Source organism: Oncorhynchus masou, chromosome 24 (genome assembly GCF_036934945.1).
Source record: "Oncorhynchus masou masou isolate Uvic2021 chromosome 24, UVic_Omas_1.1, whole genome shotgun sequence".
Taxonomy (NCBI): domain Eukaryota; kingdom Metazoa; phylum Chordata; class Actinopteri; order Salmoniformes; family Salmonidae; genus Oncorhynchus; species Oncorhynchus masou.
Window position 1 is genome coordinate 44855151 of NC_088235.1, and position 19370 is coordinate 44874520.

The window sequence follows — 19370 nt, forward strand, 5'->3', positions numbered from 1 at the left end:
CAAAATACACAACTACGAAAGAAAAGGAAACACAGTTCTATGCTCTCGGCAGATGTTTGATGATTTACTGAAGACACTTATGGACATAACCACCACACATCTTATTGAGGAATTCATCACATAACTGAATTTGTTGAACAAAGTTAACACCAGATGCACACAATAAGCAAAATAACTATATAAATTATACCACACACACATTATAGTGACATCAGTGGGAGTAAAGAGACATTCTTGTTGGCGTTCAAGAAACAGAACAATGATGGATTCCTCCACCGATCTAGATTTGTACGCTGTTTATGAAGAGTTAAAAGATTCCAAATAAACTGTAGTAGAAATAGTTAACTTAACAGTTTATTTTACCTTTATTTTAACTAGGCAAGTCAGTTAAGAACAAATTCTTATTTTCAATGACGGCCTAGGAACAGTGGGTTAACTGCCTGTTCAGGGGCAGAACGACAGATTTGTACCTTGTCAGCTCAGGGATTCGAACTTAACTAGTAACTTTTCGGTTACTAGTCCAACGCTCTAACCACTTAACTGTTAGTTAACTGAGGCTTACACAGCCACACACAGACTGTGTTACAGCACCTCCAAAGAGGACTCTTGGCTGTGTGACTCAAAGCAATGACTCATTCATTGCACGGTGCCATGAGGTGCGTTCACCACACTGTCATACGCTGACTACTAAAGTCTTTCCTACAAGTAAAAGAGACCAGGTGTCACTGCAGGAGTGTTATGGGAAGAACATGGACATTATGTGTTTAATTTCATTTGGTGCCTTTAAAATATCTTACTGGAGTCTAATTTTGTTCTTTTGAAATATATATATATATATATATATATATATATATATATTTTTTTTAATCTATATTAAATAAATGTTCATAAATGTAAGAGAAATTAGAGTTATGTTATCTCACATTATGTCATGGGTTACATGCTGAGTTTAAGTTTTAATCCAGGAGCTGCCTTGTTGTGGAAGCCTCCAATCCAAACAAGTCCCTGAGAGTCGGTGAACTCCCCGTCACCCTCCAACCTATAAAAAAAAAACAATAGAGCCATCATTCACTAGCCATCGGCCTAAACTATTATTCACTAGCATATCAAAATATGATAGGAAAAAGTTAACACGCTAAAGTTATGGGTTCACCTGTTCTTGCTGAAGCTGCCGCAGTATTTGGTCCCGTCAGAGAAGCTGTATGTCCCTGTGCCATGATACATGTTGTCTTTGAAGTCCCCTTCATACATGGCCCCAGAGGGATGCTCCAGAGTCCCTCTGCCATTCATCTGGAATAGAGGGAGCACTGGTCACTCACAGCAGACATCACAAGAACTATGACCCGCTAATCCAAATACCAATCTCTATCAATTCTGTCCTAACATAGGCCTACACCCGACCATGCACTTGCACACACATACCTTGTCATCATGCCACTCTCCAGTGTAGGTGACACCACTGGCTGAGGTGTGTTTGCCCATACCACGCCTCACCACGACTCCCTCTGTGGACCTGCAGCACTCTCCTTCTGGTGATGACCACAGTAATGCAGCTCGTTATAACAGTTATAATCATTCATTTAATGTTACTGTGTCAATATGAGCACTTACCATATCTGTCACCATTTGGGAAAATGTAGGATACTTGCAAATTCCCTTCCTCTGAAAATAAATGTGAGTGGAGTTTAAGACCGCGCATAGGCTAATAGTTAGCCTTAAGCACAAACATACAATATTTACACACCAAAAAAAGCAGATATCTTGAGATGTCCAAGTCTGGTCTCTGCCTACCTTTGCTTTCTGTGACCTTTCCTTTTTTCTTCTCTGCAGGAAAAACACTTTAATAAAGACATTATGTTGTAGCTATGCTATTTCTGCATCATGCTGGCTATACAGTACGGTAACTGGCTAACGTTACTCACCTGACATTTTAGTAATGCTTCGTCAAATTTAATTACTCAATATAGTTAGAGCTTTTAGCTAACTTTAGCTGGCTGTCAAGCTAGTCAATAGATTTCGGATTTGTTGCTAGTTCAAACATGACTATGGCTATAAATTATTCAAATGTTTCGTGCTGGTCTAGCTGATGTTGTTGCGATGCATTTCCTAAACGTTATATTACCATGGTAACTCTACACAACCTTTACTGGAAAATAAACTTTGACCTCTGATTGATTAACCAATGAGAAAGACGGTGTAGTTGTAAATTGTCTTGGTCTCTGGATAAATAACCTGCTATCCGTTTCTCTTATGCATTATTTTTCTCGATAGTAAATTGTTTTTTGAATAGCAAAATAATTGACTAATTGTCCTCTTGCCCACACAGAAAGAAACAATGTGCCTCCCGACCTAATGATATCTATTTTATGGCTAATGGCTAGCAATCCTCCGTCCTAGCTGGCTGTGACAATGCAGTGTTGAGTGGTCATTCTGGTCAATTATCTAGTTTGCCGACAACCCAAGAAGTGTTATGAAATAAACACGATGTAAACGTGTGCCTCGTCAGCCATAAAGTAACATTTTAGCTAGCCGGTTCCTACTACTTTCAAGGCACCGACATCGTGCCTTGCAAAAATGATGTCCACCTGCTCTACTGTATGTGTCATCTGAACTGAAAACTGAAATCCAGATTAGGAAGCAACTGCAAAAGAACCTAGTGCTACAGTAATGCAAGTGGTATGTATGTCTGACGCATAATCCACATAACATAGTTGGCTGGCAATGCGTTGTGCTATTGAATAGTCAGTCTGGTTTTATACTGCACTCCTCCTAAAATAATTAGTTAGATATTAGCGCTTATCCTTTGAACTGTGGAATAAACCTGAATAATAAACAAATGTCTCTTTCTCTCACCACAGGCCCACCTCAGGCAGAGGAATGGGAGGGTGTGGCGGGGGCAGCGGTGGTGCAGGCCCGGATTAGCAGAGTCGGAAGGGGCACTGGCAGAACCAGGAGCAGGTGAAGGAGCTGTTGAGAGAGCTGCAGACCTAGGACTATGACAACGAGCCTTATGAGTGAGTGTTCTCATAACATAGGAAGAGAGCCTGTATACTGGAATTCCTTCAGAATACTGGGGTCTCTGTATAATATTGGAAGAATTTGAAAATGTGTTGGTATTCAGGGGTTGTTGTTTTCTTCTCTGCAGAGGTTTGGGTAGTTGCACTGTGATGTATCAGGTGTCACTCACCTTTTTGACTGGAACAGACTAATAACATCACATAATCTTAACCCACCTGTTCTTTCTCAGTGAAGAAGCAGAGGAGTATGATGAAGAGGATGACTAGCTGGATTACCAGGAGGAAGTGCAGTTCTGGAACCTAATGAGCCTGTGAAGAGCCCTGTCTATGATCCTGACTCAGAGGACGAACGGTTGCCCACACCCAAGCCAGTCATAGGACTGTTTGCCATAGGAAAGTTCTCCAGGTATTAGCAGGAGTCTCTGGCCCTCACCGCCATCTACGGCAACCGCTTCGCCGAGCGTATTGCCAACAGCATGTGGACCATCACTCTGGACCCAGACCTCCTGCACTATCACCGGCGTCCCCCGTTCACTTTCGGGACATCTGCCGGCTGCAGATTTGGAACCAAGTGCAAGTATAAGCACCAGATGCCCACCAAGGGGAACGCCTCAGGCCCCCAAGACCCAGTGCGAGCCAGCCTGAATTCAGCTTTACAGAGTATGAGCTGGAGCACCTTATATAGACAGGTGTGTGACTTTCCAACTCATGTCCAATCAATTGAATTTACCACAGGTGGACTCCAATCAAGTTGTAGAAACATCTCAATGATGATCAATGGAAACAGGATGCACCTGAGCTCAATTTTGAGTAGCAAAGGGTCTGAATTCTTATCTTATTTTATGTTTTTATAAATTAACAAAAATGTCTAAAAACCTGTTTTTGCTTAATCATTATGGGGTATTGTATGTAGATTGCTGAGAATTGTATCAATTTTAGAATAAGGCTGTAACGTAACAAAATGCGGAAAGAGTCAAGGGGTCTGAATACTTTCCGAAGGCATTGTATGTCAACCGGAGGAAAAAATGGTGAAAAGGCATGAAGAGAAGACAGAGGGCCATCAGCAAGAGAACACCAAACTGTGTCGAGAGTTCAGGAGAAAACAGGTAGAGTAGAGAGTGTACTTCATTCTGGGCTGTTACTACCAGGTTTTTTTCTGGATCAAAAAAGGGTCTTAGGGCCTCCCGAGTGGCGCAGCGGTCTAAGGCACTGCAGAGGCGTCACTACAGATCTGGGTTCGAACCCGGGCTGTGTCGCAGCAGGCCGCGAAAGGGAGAGATATGAGGCAACGCACAATTGGCCCAGCGTCATCCGAGTTAGTGGAGGGTTTGGCTGGCCGGGATGTCCTTGTCTCATCGCACTCTAGCGACTCCTGTGGTGGGCCGGGCGCATGCATGCTGCTTAGCAGGGCCAATTTTCTGTAATTAATATAATTTCTCCATGTAGCTGAGAGACGTTTTTGTCGTTTTAAGCAAATTTCCTGCAATTCGACACATTTTCCCATGCGGCTGAGAGTCAACACGAAAAAACACTAAGGCTGACTACAGTACAACACTAAGGCTGACTACAGTACAACACTAAGGCTGACTACAGAACAAGACAGAAATGTAAGCAGCCTGTCATGCTATTTAGCGCCATCTATTGGTGTTATGGGTGAATTGCGATTTATCAGTCCTGTCCAATACTACCGGTAGTCATGCCTGTAAACCTTACAGCTAAAATCATAAGTGGTCATGTCCCTAGTGATGATATTGGAATGTCTGTTTGCTCCACCTAATCCCCTGTTACTGTCCCTCTCTGCCAGTCATCCAGGCATTTCACCTCCATGGTGCAGCAGAAACTCAATCTGGCTGACTGGAATGAGAAGGACCTACTGATGTGAAATGATGGTATTAGATTTGTTGCATGCTGCAGTGTTCTATGTTTGATGTTAACTTGGTGTTAAGATCTGATGTCTTTAGGTTGGTCTTCTACAGGTGTGGTAAGACCACCCAGATCCGTTAGTTCACTTTGGATGCGTCTCTGAGTGGGCCTGCCGATCAGGTGGCTAGCATCATCTGCACCCAGCCCTGCTGTATCTTTGCCATCTCTGTGGCCGACAGGGTGGCACAGGAGTGGTATAGAACGCCTCGGTAACAGGGGCTACCAGATCCGTCTGGAAACCATCGGGGTCAGTGGAACTCAATGTTGTTCACACGCTCACATAACCTGGCATTCCAGTTAAAGCTGTTGTTGAACTTCAATTAAGCTTGCTCTCTCTCTCTCTCCTCTCTCTTCTCTCTCCCTCTCTCTCTCTCTCTCTCTCTCTCTCTCTCTCTCTCTCTCTCTCTCTCTCTCACTCACTCTATGCCTCCCCCTTCCTTCCTTCCTCCCTCTACCAGGCTGCTGTAATGCACCACAGGAATGCTGCTGAGGAGGCTGGAGGGGACGCAGACCTCACAGGGATCTCTCGTATCATAGTGGATGAGGTGCCCGAGCGCCCCCTTTATGAGTATGCATAAGCCCTCGTAAGCCAACAGCATATAGACTCACTCACTATTGTGCCAGTTGTCTCATCTTGATTTCTCTCTCTCTCTCCATCCCTCTCCCTCAGTGACTTCCTTCTGCTGGTGGAGAAGGATCTGATGGTCCAAAGCCCAGAACTGAAGTTCATCCTGATGAGTGCCACCCTGAAAGCTGACTGCTTCTCCCTGTACTACAACAACTGCAACACCATCCACATACCAGGTACCGATGCACACTATCTACCCCACCACACACCATCCACATCCTTCAAGCCTCTTGGTGTATGTAGGTGCTGGTGGGCCTGGCTGAGATTAAAACGCTCTATGAGCAGCTCCAGACCAACAGGATGTTCAACAACCGGAACAGAGCCAGGTAGGGAAATACAGGGAGCACTGTATTGGATGAATTTGCAGGATTGCTAGAATTATGAGTTATAGAGTTTTGCATAAATATGTGGTTCTGGTACAGCTATAGATTCTGGTACAGCTGTAGGGTTATGTTTGTTGTGGATATAGTTGTGTGTGTGTAGTAAAGTGCGTGTGATTGTGTGTCAGCTGTGTGATGTACCAGCTCTACTCATCACTATCTTTTTATTTTCTTTACATTTTTTTGTATTTATTTATTGTAGTATTTTTTTTGTACTTCTACTCCCCAATTTCGTGATATCCAATTAGTAGTTAGTCTTGTCCCATCGCTGCAACTCCCCTATGGACTCGGGAGAGGTGAAGGTCGAGAGTTATGCGTCCTCCGAAACACGACACTGCCAAGCCGCACTGCTTCTTGACACACTGCTCACTTAACCCAGAAACCAGCTGCACCAAAGTGTCGGTGGAATGACCGTCCAGCTGGAGACCGAAGTCAGTTTGTAGACGCCTGGCCCGCCGCAAGGAGTCACTAGAGCTTGAGGGGACAAGGAAATCCCTGTCAGTCAAACCCTCCTCTAACCCAGACGACACTGGGCCAATTGTGCGCTGTGTAACGGGTTTCTTCCAACTCCTCCTCTGATGGAGAGGTGGAACAAGGATCGGACCAAAATGCAGCGTGGTTCGTTCGATACATCTTTAATGATGAAAAAACACGAACAATACAAAACAACAAACGTCGAAAACCGAAACAGCCCTGACTGGTGCAACAAACACAGAGACCGGAACAATCACCCACAAACACACAGTGAAACCCAGGCTACCTAAATGTGGTTCCCAATCAGAGACAACGATAATCACCTGACTAATTGAGAACCGCCTCAGGCAGCCATAGACTAATCTATACACCCCACACAACCCCAAGACGAAACACACTACAAATAAACCCATGTCACACCCTGGACTGACCCAATAAATGAAGATAACATAATAAATATAGACCAGGGCGTGACACGCTGCCTCATGGGTCTCCCGGTCATGGCCGGTTGTGACACAGCCTGGGATCGAACCCGGGTTTGTAGTGACGCTTAAAGCCCTGCATCACTCGGGAGTTCCAATCGCCCCTGTTTAACGAGGAGCAGCAGGCTGTGTTCAGCTGGTCACCAAGATCATCATCACCACCAACTTCGCAGAGACCTCCTTCACTATCAATGACATGGTCTATGTGGTCGACTCGGGGAAGATAAAGGAGAAAAGGTACTGTAACCTCTGACCTCTAAACCCTCGGATGTCTATGCAGACAGTGGCCGTGTTTCAAAACTCTCAATTGGTTTCCATAGCTGTCAAGTTCTGATGAGAGCATATTCGATAAGTGCAAACTATGTTAATGTGTACAACTCATATATTTTCTATACTAACCTGTTATAAGGAGTGAACCAATTCATTGATAGCAGTGCATATTTGGCTGCTTATAATACACACTGAGCTAGACGGCATGTGAGTGTTATTTCGCTGTCTTTCCCCTCAGTTACAACGCTTCTAAGAGCTTGGGGAGCCTGGAGGAGTCGTGAGTGACCCATGCCAATGCCCTGCAGAGGAGGGGGTGAGCAGGCCATTTGGCCTCGGGGGTCTACTTCTTCACCATCCACTGCTTCCAACACCAGCTGGCTGAACAGAGCTGCCAGAGATCCAGAGAGTCCCCTCGGAGCAGCTCTGCCTCAGGCAAGCAGACCATTACAGGACTCTCCCTACATCGGGAGTAAAATTTGCCTAATCTTGAAGGCCGAGATTCACTATGAAGGAATTTTATACACCATTGACACTGAAGATTTGACTGTTGCTCTCACCAAAGTCCGCTCCTTTTCTCCTGGGGACTGCGCTACTGACCAATTCCAGTCTTCCAGTAAATAATTGTCAACTTAAACAACTTAGTCAAAATCCTTTGCCAGCAGCATACCACCCTGCATCCCACTGCTGGCTGACTTCTGAAACTTAGCAGACTTGGTCCTGGATGGGAGACCAGATGCTGCTGGAAGTGGTGTTGGAGGGCCAGTAGGAGGCACTCTTTCCTGTGGTCTAAAAAATGATCCCAATGCCCCAGGGCAATGATTGGGAACATTGCTTTGTGTAGAGTTCCGTCTTTCGGATGGGATGTTAATCGGGTATCGTGACTTTTTGTTGTCATCCATGCCAGTTATTGTAAAAGTAGGGGTGTTAACCCCGGTGGCCTGTCTAAATTCCCAATCTGGCCCTCATACCATCATGGCCACCTAATCATCCCCTGTTGTTGCTGTACATGAGAATATGTTTTCAGTAAACTTACCTGGTTAAATAATAGTTAAATAATTTCTAATGTCACCTAACTACAGCACTGTGCCAATGGTGCTCTAAAGTGACCAATTTGTGTTATTTACTCATGTACCAGGCACTGTCTCTCTATTTAACCACTGACATTCATTTGAACCTTCCCTGGATTTTCAATGTAGATACTCATGACATGTTGTCACCAATGCAAACATATTTTCACTTTGAAATTTCCCAACACTGCCCCCTTTCTCCACCTCTCTCTCTATCCCCACTTTCCTTCTCTCTCTCAGGATTAAGGCCCTGCGCGTGTTTCTGGAGCGGCTGTTGGAGTTTGTTCTCTCGGAGGATGCCCCTAGCCATGGGCAGTCTGGACGCGGCCCAGCAATGTCTGCAAGACCTGGGGGCTCTGACGGCCGACGAGAAGCTCACCCCTCTGAACTCCCACCTGGCCTGTCTGCCCATGGACGTCCGTTAGCAAACTCATGCTGTTTGGTGGCATCTCCCGCTGCCTGGACCCTGCCCTCACAGACACTGCCAGCCTGGCACTTTTTACTACTGTTTGCCTGAGTTTACTAATGGCAGTCTATCAGAGCCTTTGGGTTGAATCCCCAATGAGTAGAAATGTGAACTTCCGTGAGGCTTTCCATTTTCACACAGACGGTCACAAGTTTCACTCTCCTGTTTTTTTATCTTCTTCTTTTCTCCTCTCCTGCAGTGTTTTCTTCCTGTGGCCAGGTGTCTCCTTGGGATAAGAGGGAGGAGGCCAATGAGAATAAGCTGAGTTACACCCTGGCTAACAGTGACCATCTGGCCCTGCTGCAGGGATACAAGGTACTGTACTTGACACACTGGGGCTGGGCACACTGAGCAGACCTGAACCTTTCTCTACTGTTTATCCCCTAGCCATGTCACGAATATTAACACACACTAGCACTATAACACTAATGCCAGAAATACTGAACTGATACCTGAACCAGCTATGAAAAATTGCATTTGCCTTGAGTCATAGATGTACATGTTCTGAGTGGCAATGCAAGATGTAGAACCAACTAAAACATTGGGTAGAATACAGATTATCTGCTGTGGACATGTGACTGTCTAATGTAATGTGTTGCACACGGCTGGTGTTTTTAAATTTACCTTTATTTAACCAGGCAAGAGAGTTAAGAACAAATTCATATTTTCAATGACGGCCTGGGAACAGTGGGTTAACTGCCTGTTCAGAGACAGAACGACAGATTTGTACCTTGTCAGCTCGGGGGTTTGAACTCGCAACCTTCCGGTTACTAGTCCAACGCTCTAACCACTAGGCTAACCTGCCGCCCCTGTGTGGTGCGGCCAAGAACGTGAACCAGGCTTGGTTTCAGTACTGCTGAGAGAACTTCCTGCCTGGCAGGGCCTTACAGGTCAGATACTGTTCTGTGGCATCTTTCCTGACAGGTGGCATTATTACAGTGTTGTATTGTACGGTACTTGCAAGAGTCTGAGATGTGCTTTGTGGTTTGCAGGAGATAACCAGTCTGAAGAGGCAGTTTACGGAGCTGCTGTCTGACATTGGCTTTGTCAAGGAGGGACTGAGGGCCAGAGTCATGGAGAGAATGGCTGCCAAATGGACTGAGGGTGTCCTGGAGGCTAGGAGCTGCGAGGTAGAACACACACACATATGTTTCAATCAGAATTATACAGTACCTAAGATATATCCATGATAGAAATTAGTGATGGGAAGTTGGGTTCTTTTTACTGACTTGGATCTTTTCAACTCGTTCAGTCAAACAAACAAATCTGTAGACTAATTTAATTCATTGGATTCTGTAATGCCCATAGCGCGCAGGACACTACCAGCGAACAATGAATAATAAACAAAATAATTAGGATTCTTCAAGCCTCTCGTTCACCGTAGGGGCTTATAGGAGCTGTCATTTGTGACTGAGACTTGTAAAAGTGTGCTTCAAGCAATGTGCATTTTTGATTGCTAGGCATACAAATAACATCATGTATACCTTTGAAACAAGGTCTAGTTGCTGCCGCAACCGGACTAGATTGTGAACAACTCAATGGCAGAATGCCATTGCTTGACTTCTGTACAATATCGTTCGCAAACTGCAGCAGCCCCCAAGTTCACGTTTTTTGAGCAGAGGCAGGCTGTGTATGTTTTGGTTCTGCAAAGCTCTGTTCATGGATAACATTCAATAATAAATTCATTGCAATTTCGTTCTTGAACCATGCCATCAATTATCAAAACATGTATTGGTCTTCTCTATTCTGCCTGGAGCATGATCTATTTTCCTGCGAGCACATGTAAAATCAAATCCAATTTTATTTGTCACATGCTTCGTAAACAACAGTGAAATGCTTACTTATGGGTCCTTTTCCAATAATGCAGAGTTAAAGATATAAAAATATATATAAATAGTAAAACAAGGAATAAGTACACAGTGACTAACAATAACGAGTAAAATATGAAATTACTTTATACAGGGAGCACCAGTACCGAGTTGATGTGCAGGGGTACGAGGTAGCTACAGTGCCTTGCGAAAGTATTCGGCCCCCTTGAACTTTGCGACCTTTTGCCACATTTCAGGCTTCAAACATAAAGATATAAAACTGTATTTTTTTTGTGAAGAATCAACAACAAGTGGGACACAATCATGAAGTGGAACGACATTTATTGGATATTTCAAACTTTTTTAACAAATCAAAAACTGAAAAATCGGGCGTGCAAAATTATTCAGCCCCTTTACTTTCAGTGCAGCAAACTCTCTCCAGAAGTTCAGTGAGGATCTCTGAATGATCCAATGTTGACCTAAATGACTAATGATGATAAATACAATCCACCTGTGTGTAATCAAGTCTCCGTATAAATGCACCTGCACTGTGATAGTCTCAGAGGTCCGTTAAAAGCGCAGAGAGCATCATGAAGAACAAGGAACACACCAGGCAGGTCCGAGATACTGTTGTGAAGAAGTTTAAAGCCGGATTTGGAAACAAAAAATTTCCCAAGCTTTAAACATCCCAAGGAGCACTGTGCAAGCGATAATATTGAAATGGAAGGAGTATCAGACCACTGCAAATCTACCAAGACCTGGCCGTCCCTCTAAACTTTCAGCTCATACAAGGAGAAGACTGATCAGAGATGCAGCCAAGAGGCCCATGATCACTCTGGATGAACTGCAGAGATCTACAGCTGAGGTGGGAGACTCTGTCCATAGGACAACAATCAGTCGTATATTGCACAAATCTGGCCTTTATGGAAGAGTGGCAAGAAGAAAGCCATTTCTTAAAGATATCCATAAAAAGTGTGGTTTAAAGTTTGCCACAAGCCACCTGGGAGACACACCAAACATGTGGAAGAAGGTGCTCTGGTCAGATGAAACCAAAATTGAACTTTTTGGCAACAATGCAAAGCGTTATGTTTGGCGTAAAAGCAACACAGCCCATCACCCTGAACACACCATACCCACTGTCAAACATGGTGGTGGCAGCATCATGGTTTGGGCCTGCTTTTCTTCAGCAGGGACAGGGAAGATGGTTAAAATTGATGGGAAGATGGATGGAGCCAAAAACAGGACCATTCTGGAAGAAAACCTGATGGAGTCTGCAAAAGACCTGAGACTGGGACGGAGATTTGTCTTCCAACAAGACAATGATCCAAAACATAAAGCAAAATCTACAATGGAATGGTTCAAAAATAAACATATCCAGGTGTTAGAATGGCCAAGTCAAAGTCCAGACCTGAATCCAATCGAGAATCTGTGGAAAGAACTGAAAACTGCTGTTCACAAATGCTCTCCATCCAACCTCACTGAGCTTGAGCTGTTTTGCACGGAGGAATGGGAAAAAAATTCAGTCTCTCGATGTGCAAAACTGATAGAGACATACCCCAAGCGACTTACAGCTGTAATCGCAGCAAAAGGTGGCACTACAAAGTATTAACTTAAGGGGGCTGAATCATTTTGCACGCCTGATTTTTCAGTTTTTGATTTGTTAAAAAAGTTCCACTTCATGATTGTGTCCCACTTGTTGTTGATTCTTCACAAAAAAATACAGTTTTATATCTTTATGTTTGAAGCCTGAAATGTGGCAAAAGGTCGCAAAGTTCAAGGGGGCCGAATACTTTCGCAAGGCACTGTATGTACATATCAGTAGGGGTAAAGTGACTAGACAACTAAATAGATAATAGACTGAGCTGTAGCAGCAGCCTGTGTGGTGTCAGTACGCATATGTGTGTGTGTGTTGCGGTGTGTATGTTTGCATAGAATAGAGTCAGTGTAAGAGGGTTAGTTCAAAAAAAGGGTCAATGCAGGTAGTCCGGTTAGCCATTTGATTAGTAGTATTGTGGCCTGGGGGTAGAAGCTATTCAGGGTCCTGTTAGTTCCAGACTTGGCACCGCTTGCCAAGATAGACAGTCGGTGGTCTCCGGAGCCGCTTAGCCTGGGGAGCGCATAATAATCCTGCTGTAGGATTCATTGCAGCCAGCAGGTTAAATGAACAACTAAAATGAATGTGTCACTCAGAAAAACTAATCGTGACTCGAGTCAGTAAAAAGTAGTTCAAAAAGAACGACTCGTTCCTGAGCTGTAAATGATTCATTTAAATGCTGCATTGTCACATAAAATCTGTTCATAAATCATGCAAGTTAATAATTTCACTCTTTCTCTCCACAGGCCAACCTCAACTCTGACAACATCAGGTTGCTCTGTGATGCCCTTTATCCCAATTTAGTTCAGGTGAGCCTTTACCCATCCAGCATGATCAACAGCTCAGTACTTGTATAATGTATACTGAAAAAAAGTATAAACGCAACATGCAACAATTTCAAAGTTACAGTTCATAGGAAATTAGGCCTTAATCTAGGCATTTCACATGACTCGGAATACAGATATGCATCTGTTGGTCACATATACCTTAAACAAAAAGTAGGGGCATGGATCAGAAAGCCAGTCAGTATCTGGTGTGACCAACATTTGCCTCATGCAGAACGACACATCTCCTTCGCATAGTTGATCGGGCTGTTGATTCTGGCCTGTGGAATGTTGTCCCACTCCTTTTCAATGGCTTTGCGAAGTTGCTGGATATTGGCGAGAACTGGAAAAAGCTTTCGTATACATCCCAAACATGCTCAATTGGTGACTTGTCTGAGTATGCAGGCCATAGAAGAACTGGGACATTTTCAGCTTCCAGGCATGGGCCATGGGGCACCCTGTTCACAACGTTGACATCAGCAAACCGCTTGCCCACACGACACCATACATGCTGTCGGCCATCTGCCCTGTACAGTTGAAACTGGGATTAATCTGTGAAGAACACACTTCCCCAGTGTGCCAGGGGCCATCGAAGTTGAGCATTTTTTTTCCCACTGAAGTTTGTTACGACGCCGAACTGTAGTCAGGTTAAGACCCTGGGTTCAGACAGTTTGTGCAGAAATTCTTCGGTTGTGCAAACCCACAGTTTATTTCAGCTGTTCAGGTGGCTGGTCTCAGACGATCCCACAGGCGTGGTTACACGTGGTCTGCGGTTGTAAGGCCGGTTGGATGTACTGCCACATTTTTAAAATTACGTTGGAGGCGGCTTATGGTAGAGAAATGAACATTGAGCTTTAGCTAGCAACAGCTCAGGTGGGCATTCCTGCAGTCAGCATGCCAATTGCACACTCCCTCAACTTGAGACATCTGTGGCATTGTGTTGTGTGAGAAAAGTGCAAATGTTAGTGTGGCCTTTTAATGTCCCCAGCACAAGGTGCACCTGTGTATCACCTGTGATCATGCTGTTTAATCAGCTTCTTAATATGCCACACCTGTCAAGTGGATGGATTATCTTGGCAAAATGGAAATGTTCATTAACAGGGATGTAAACAAATTTGTGCGCAACATTTGAGAGAAATAAGCTTTCTGTGCATATGGAACATTTCTGGGATCTTTAATTTCAGCTCATGAAACATGGGACCAACACTTTACATGGTGCGTTTTATATTTTTGCTCAGTATATGTACCTTAGCTAAGCCATTGATTTACTGTGCTATGTGAGGTCTCCTCATGAGAAGTTCAAACAGGCCAGTAAAGGCGCAGTGAAGATGAAGACGAGCTGCGCTACATGACCAAGAATGATGGCTGTGTCCACGTACACCCCTCCTCCGTAAACTACACGTTACAACTTCCGCACAGTGAGAATAAACTACAGAGACATAACCAATATTATTTTGCAGTAACTAAAAAGTTAATCCAAAACAACCACACAAGCTATTTTTTTTGTTTGTTTTAGTTGTTTATTGGTCAAGTGGTGGTCTCCGGGGCCACTATGACAGCCCCTACATGGTGTACCATGAGAAGGTGAAGACGAGCCATGTGTTCATCAGAGATTGCAGCATGGTGTCAGTGTACCCCGTGGTTATGTTCGGAAGGGGACAGGTTAACGTGGAGCTACAGAAGGGAGAGTTTGTCATCTCCCCGGAAAGAGTACCTTGTCTACAGCCGCTACATAAAATCAGTACTACTGCTCTTTGGAAAGAAGCACTATGTACAGCAGGTGTTTTACTTCCACCCAATGCCTGTGTAGGAGACATGCGACAGTGGCTCATAGCCAAGGGACGGAAATCATTCCAAGAAATGTACTACCATGTTTCCATATTCTTCAAAACTGTTTGTCAATGTCTTGAATCTCTTCAAGTTGTATTTCAGAGATAGATATAGTCGTCTATTATTCAGTCGTGCAGATGAAAATGGACATTACGATTGTCTCTTGTGTGAACGTTTCAGAAGAAATGAAAGGGGATCAGAATTTGTTGTTACTGGAAAGGTATGGAATCAACTGGGACATTCCACAAATAGTATTTTATGTCCCTAGACATTATATGTATATACATTTTGATCAAACATTCAATTTAGCAGTTAGTTTATTTAAAGCATCGGTGTATGTGTTCTTTGTTAAAATTTCCAATAGCAGTGTGTTTTCATTCAAATAAGATATTTATTTTTTCTGAGAATGTTGGCATGTCCAACACTATGTACGTCCAAATTCTAGGAAGATTTTAATGCACTTAACCCCAAGATTTTCCTATGTCTTCACCGTCATTGTAAAGCCCTAGTTGTTTTGTTGCTTTGTATCAATGTCTGGGAGCAGAATTTCTTGTTGGCAGAACTGTTAAGGATGTGGTTCCATCATTGTGGTGCCAGGATGGAGAAGAGCTTTGATTGGGCTGAGCGGGAGCTGCCCCGCAAGGAGGGGTGGGAGGACCAAGAGACCAGAGGTGGCAGAATGAAGTACTCGGGCCTCCCGAGTGGCGCAGTTGTCTAAGGCACTGTATCGCAGTGCTAGCTGTGTCACTAGAGATCCTGGTTTCGAGTCCAGGCTCTGTTACAGGTGACCGGGAGACCAATGGAGCGACGCACAATTGGCCCAGTGTTGTCAGGGTTAGGGGAGGGTTTGGCCGACAGGGATGTTCTTGTCCCATCGTACACTAGCGACTCCTGTGGCGGGCCGGGTGCATTGCACACTGACACGGTCGCCAGGTGTACGATGTTTCCTCCGACACATTAGTGCGGCTGGCTACCGGGTTAAATGTGCATTGTGTCAAGAAGCAGTGGCTGGGTTGTGTTTCGGAGGACGCACAGCTCTCAACCTTATCCTCTCCCGAGGCGGTATGGGAGTTGCAGCGATGGGGCAAGACTGTAACTACCAATTGGATACCACGAAATTGGGGACAAAAAGCGGTTAAAATGTTTTTATAAGAATGGAGTACTCGGGTTGGGGTGTTGGGTTTGAGCATAGCCTGGTAGGGAGGGGCAGTTCCTCTTGCTGCTCCGTAGGCAAGTACCATGGTCTTGTAGTGGAAACAGAATGTGAAATTGATAGCCTACGGCAACAAAATACCCAGGGGGTTGTTTTGTCATGAACACATCCCATCAACAGATGGAGCTATTGAACTAAACTCTGGGGTGGCTCTCATTTACCACTGACTGATACCAGTGCAGGTACTTGTTCGCAAGTGCAAGCATTTGCATTAAAATAATGATTGTGACCAAAACATACAATTAATCCTTTTTTCCAAGGTAATGTAAAGTCACTTGAACATAGTTCAAAAACACAGCATCTGCTTTATTCAAATGTTTGATAAAGGTTATTTTGGCTCAACATACCATATTATAAATGTGGGTATTACATATTTTACATTGTCTATTCACCCATTTAAGTGTCAGTTTTAAGAGATCTGTGTGCTGATTAATTAATGATCGATGCAGCAATCTGATTTCCTCTGACAGCCCATTCAAAACCGCACAGGCTAGACTTCAACCTCTGTGTATTTTGATGAAGACATATTTTGATAATGGAACTGTTGGCAGTCCTGTATGTATGAATTTATTTGAAATAAGCTTGCTGCTATGTATCAAAAACCAATATGAAAGAAACTGATGTAGAGTCTGCTAAGTGCACACCAGATTCCTATGCGGACTGTATTTTCTAAAGGGCACTCGCTTTTCTGTCACATAATTCCAGTGCCAGAACTTCTTAAGTAGGTATCTGAAACACTGATTCAGACACGTTTCCCATGTTAAGATGGGGACATCTAGCCACTGGAATTTTTGCCCATTCTTCAAGACAAACTGCTCCAGCTCCCTCAAGTTGAATGGGTTCCACTGGTGTACAGCAATCTTTACATCATACCACAGATTCTCAATTGGATAGAGGTCTGGGCTTTGACTAGGCCATTCCAAGACATTTAAATGTTTCCCCTTAAACCACTCGAGTGTTGCTTTAGCAGTATGCTTAGGGTCATTGTCCTGCTGGAAGGTGAACCTCCGTCCCAGTCTCAAATCTCTGAAAGACTGAAACAGGTTTCCCTCAAGAATTTCCCTGTATTTAGCGCCATCCATCATTCATTCAATTCTGAACCAGTTTCCCAGTCCCTGCCGATTAAAAACATCCACACAACATGATGCTGCCACCACCATGTGTCACTGTGGAGATGGTGTTCTCTGAGTGATGAGAGGTGTTGGGTTTGTGCCAGATATAGCATTTCTCTTTATGGCAAAAAGTTCAATTTTAGTCTCATCTGACCAGAGTAGCTTCTTCCATATATTTGGGGAGTCTTCCACATGCCTTTTGGCGAACACCAAACATGTTTGCTTATTTTTTTCTTTAAGCAATGGATTTTGTTTCTGGACACTCTTGCACAAAGCCCAGCTTGGTGCAGTGTACGGCTTAAAGTGGTCCTATGGACAGATACTCCAATCTCCGCTGTGGAGCTTTGTAGCTCCTTCGGGATTATCTTTGGTCTCTTTGTTGCCTCACCGATTAATGGCCCACTTGCATGGTCCGTGAGTTTTGGTGGGCGGCCCTCTCTTGGCCGGTTTGTTGTGGTGCCATAATCTTTCCATTTTTTTATAATGGATTTAATGATGCTCTGTGGAGGTTCAAAGTTGCTGATATTTTTTTGTAACCCAACCCTGATCTGTACTTCTCCACAAATTTGTCCCTGGCCTGTTTTGAGAGCTCCTTGGTCTTCATGGTGCCGCTTACTTGGTGTTTCCCCTTGTGTAGTGGTATTGCAGACTCTGGGGCCTTTCAGAACAGGTGTAGATGTACTGAGGTCATGTGACATATAATGTGACACTTAGATTGCACACAGGTGGACTTTATTTAACTAATTATGTGACTTCTGAAGGTAATTGGTTGCACCAGATCTTATTGAGGGGCTTCATAGCAATGGGGGTGAATACATATGCAAGCACCACTTTTCTGTTTTTCTTTTGTATAATTTTTTTGAAACAAGTTATTATTTTTTCATTTCACTTCACCAATTTGGACTATTTTCCATTATATGAAACCCAAATAAAAATCAATTTAAATTACAGGTTGTAATGCAACAAAATAGGAAAAAGACCAAGGGAGATGATGACTTTTGCAAGGCACTGTAGGTATAGCTGAATCACAACACATTATTATTCTCCATCCATGTGATGTGAAAATTAAGGTGTCACTGTGCGCCTTTGATACACCATCCCTGCCAGTGAGTATTGGATTAGCAGGCTACATCATGGCAGGGGCTGCAGTTCAGACTGTGATTCAGCTGCTAGCTCAATTCTGGGAATGTTTGCTCTTTGATGGTTCCCATACAGATATCTGTAGTTAGACACACATCAGACAGAGACAGACACACACACTTTTTTGATGGAATAATTGTGGTTATCAGCACAGTGTAGACGAGTAAAGCATTGCATTTGACATAATTATAAATCAGCAATTAATTTCTCTGTCTGTAAGTGGTCAGCCTGATGCTTTGTTCTGTCAGAGTTCAGATATAACCCTCCCTCTCGTTTTGTCTCTCTTTCCCCACCCCCCTCTCTTTCTCTCTCTGACTGAAGGTTATTTTAGTCTTTGTCCGTCTCAGGAGGCTGTTTGAGTGGTTTGCTACCTGATTAAAATAATGATTATCTTAATTGAACCAATTTGGCCTCGGTCTCCACCACGGCTGCTGATAGGAAGGGAAGAGGGGGAGCTTTTAAAAAAAAAAAAAAACATCACTCACTGTGCTCCACACTCAGAATGCTTCCATGTGTTGTTGAATGGTAGAAATGTGCTTTTTTTTGTCATGTGGGTAGGAAAAAGCCCCTCAGGTGTGACATGACATCTCCAGTGGATGTGGAGTTAACATTGTTACATCACACCAGATGACAAAACCCATTGTTGTTCATGGCATCTCAACACCCTGTCTGTTTCTCTGGTGAGAGATGACTGGATCTGCCCTCTGTGCCCTCTACTGAAGGCATGGCCGAGCAACAGTGAAAGTAGATCATCAGATGCAGTGGACCATGGGATTAGATCCTGCAAGAGCACAGCTGCCTAAAACATGTGCTGCCATAATGGCCATCAGGAAAGGGCATCTGGGACCGCAACACACAAATGACTGATGAGGTCATTTACAGGAATGGAGAACTTGGAAAACAGATCAAATTGATTCATTTCTTGGTTCTGTCAGTTTAATCTCTGAATAAGATGTATATTATTACATTTATTGTGGGTCTACTTAATCGTGTGAAAACAGTTACGTTTACTTACTAATACATATACTGATATGTATTGTAGGTATACTGCAATAACCTCACGCTCCTGTTAATGTATAGAACTACAAATATTCTGTCCTCTTCTGATGACATCAATCATTACGTCATAAAATACGGACGCA

At 43.8% G+C, this 19370-nt stretch overlaps 1 protein-coding gene and 1 pseudogene across 2 annotated transcripts; one reads left to right on the forward strand and one right to left on the reverse strand.

The window, feature by feature from the left end:
• Positions 1 to 864: 864 nt before the first annotated feature.
• On the reverse strand, positions 865 to 2121 carry morn2 (MORN repeat containing 2). 2 transcript variants are annotated; one of them, XM_064934051.1, is made up of 6 exons: positions 1923 to 2121; positions 1792 to 1824; positions 1612 to 1662; positions 1423 to 1526; positions 1154 to 1290; positions 865 to 1039 (listed from the first exon to the last, which is right to left on the reverse strand). In XM_064934051.1, exons 1-6 carry the CDS (start codon positions 1927 to 1929, stop codon positions 937 to 939), a joined length of 435 nt encoding a protein of 144 aa, XP_064790123.1. In that variant the 5' UTR covers positions 1930 to 2121; the 3' UTR covers positions 865 to 936. The 2 variants fall into 2 exon arrangements, with proteins under 2 accessions (XP_064790123.1, XP_064790121.1); XM_064934049.1 differs by having other exon boundaries at positions 1423 to 1529.
• Positions 2122 to 2836: 715 nt separating this feature from the next.
• Positions 2837 to 14952, forward strand: LOC135511387 (putative ATP-dependent RNA helicase DHX57; annotated as a pseudogene).
• Positions 14953 to 19370: the final 4418 nt, after the last annotated feature.

What these genes read in the sequence shown, in the direction of transcription:
- morn2 (XM_064934049.1), bottom strand. An exon ending in GAGAGTGGCATGATGACAAG is followed by an intron (nt 1,291 to 1,422) that starts GTATGTGTGTGC and finishes CCTCTATTCCAG; the next exon opens with ATGAATGGCAGAGGGACTCT. An exon ending in GGCAGCTTCAGCAAGAACAG is followed by an intron (nt 1,040 to 1,153) that starts GTGAACCCATAA and finishes TTTTTTTTATAG; the next exon opens with GTTGGAGGGTGACGGGGAGT.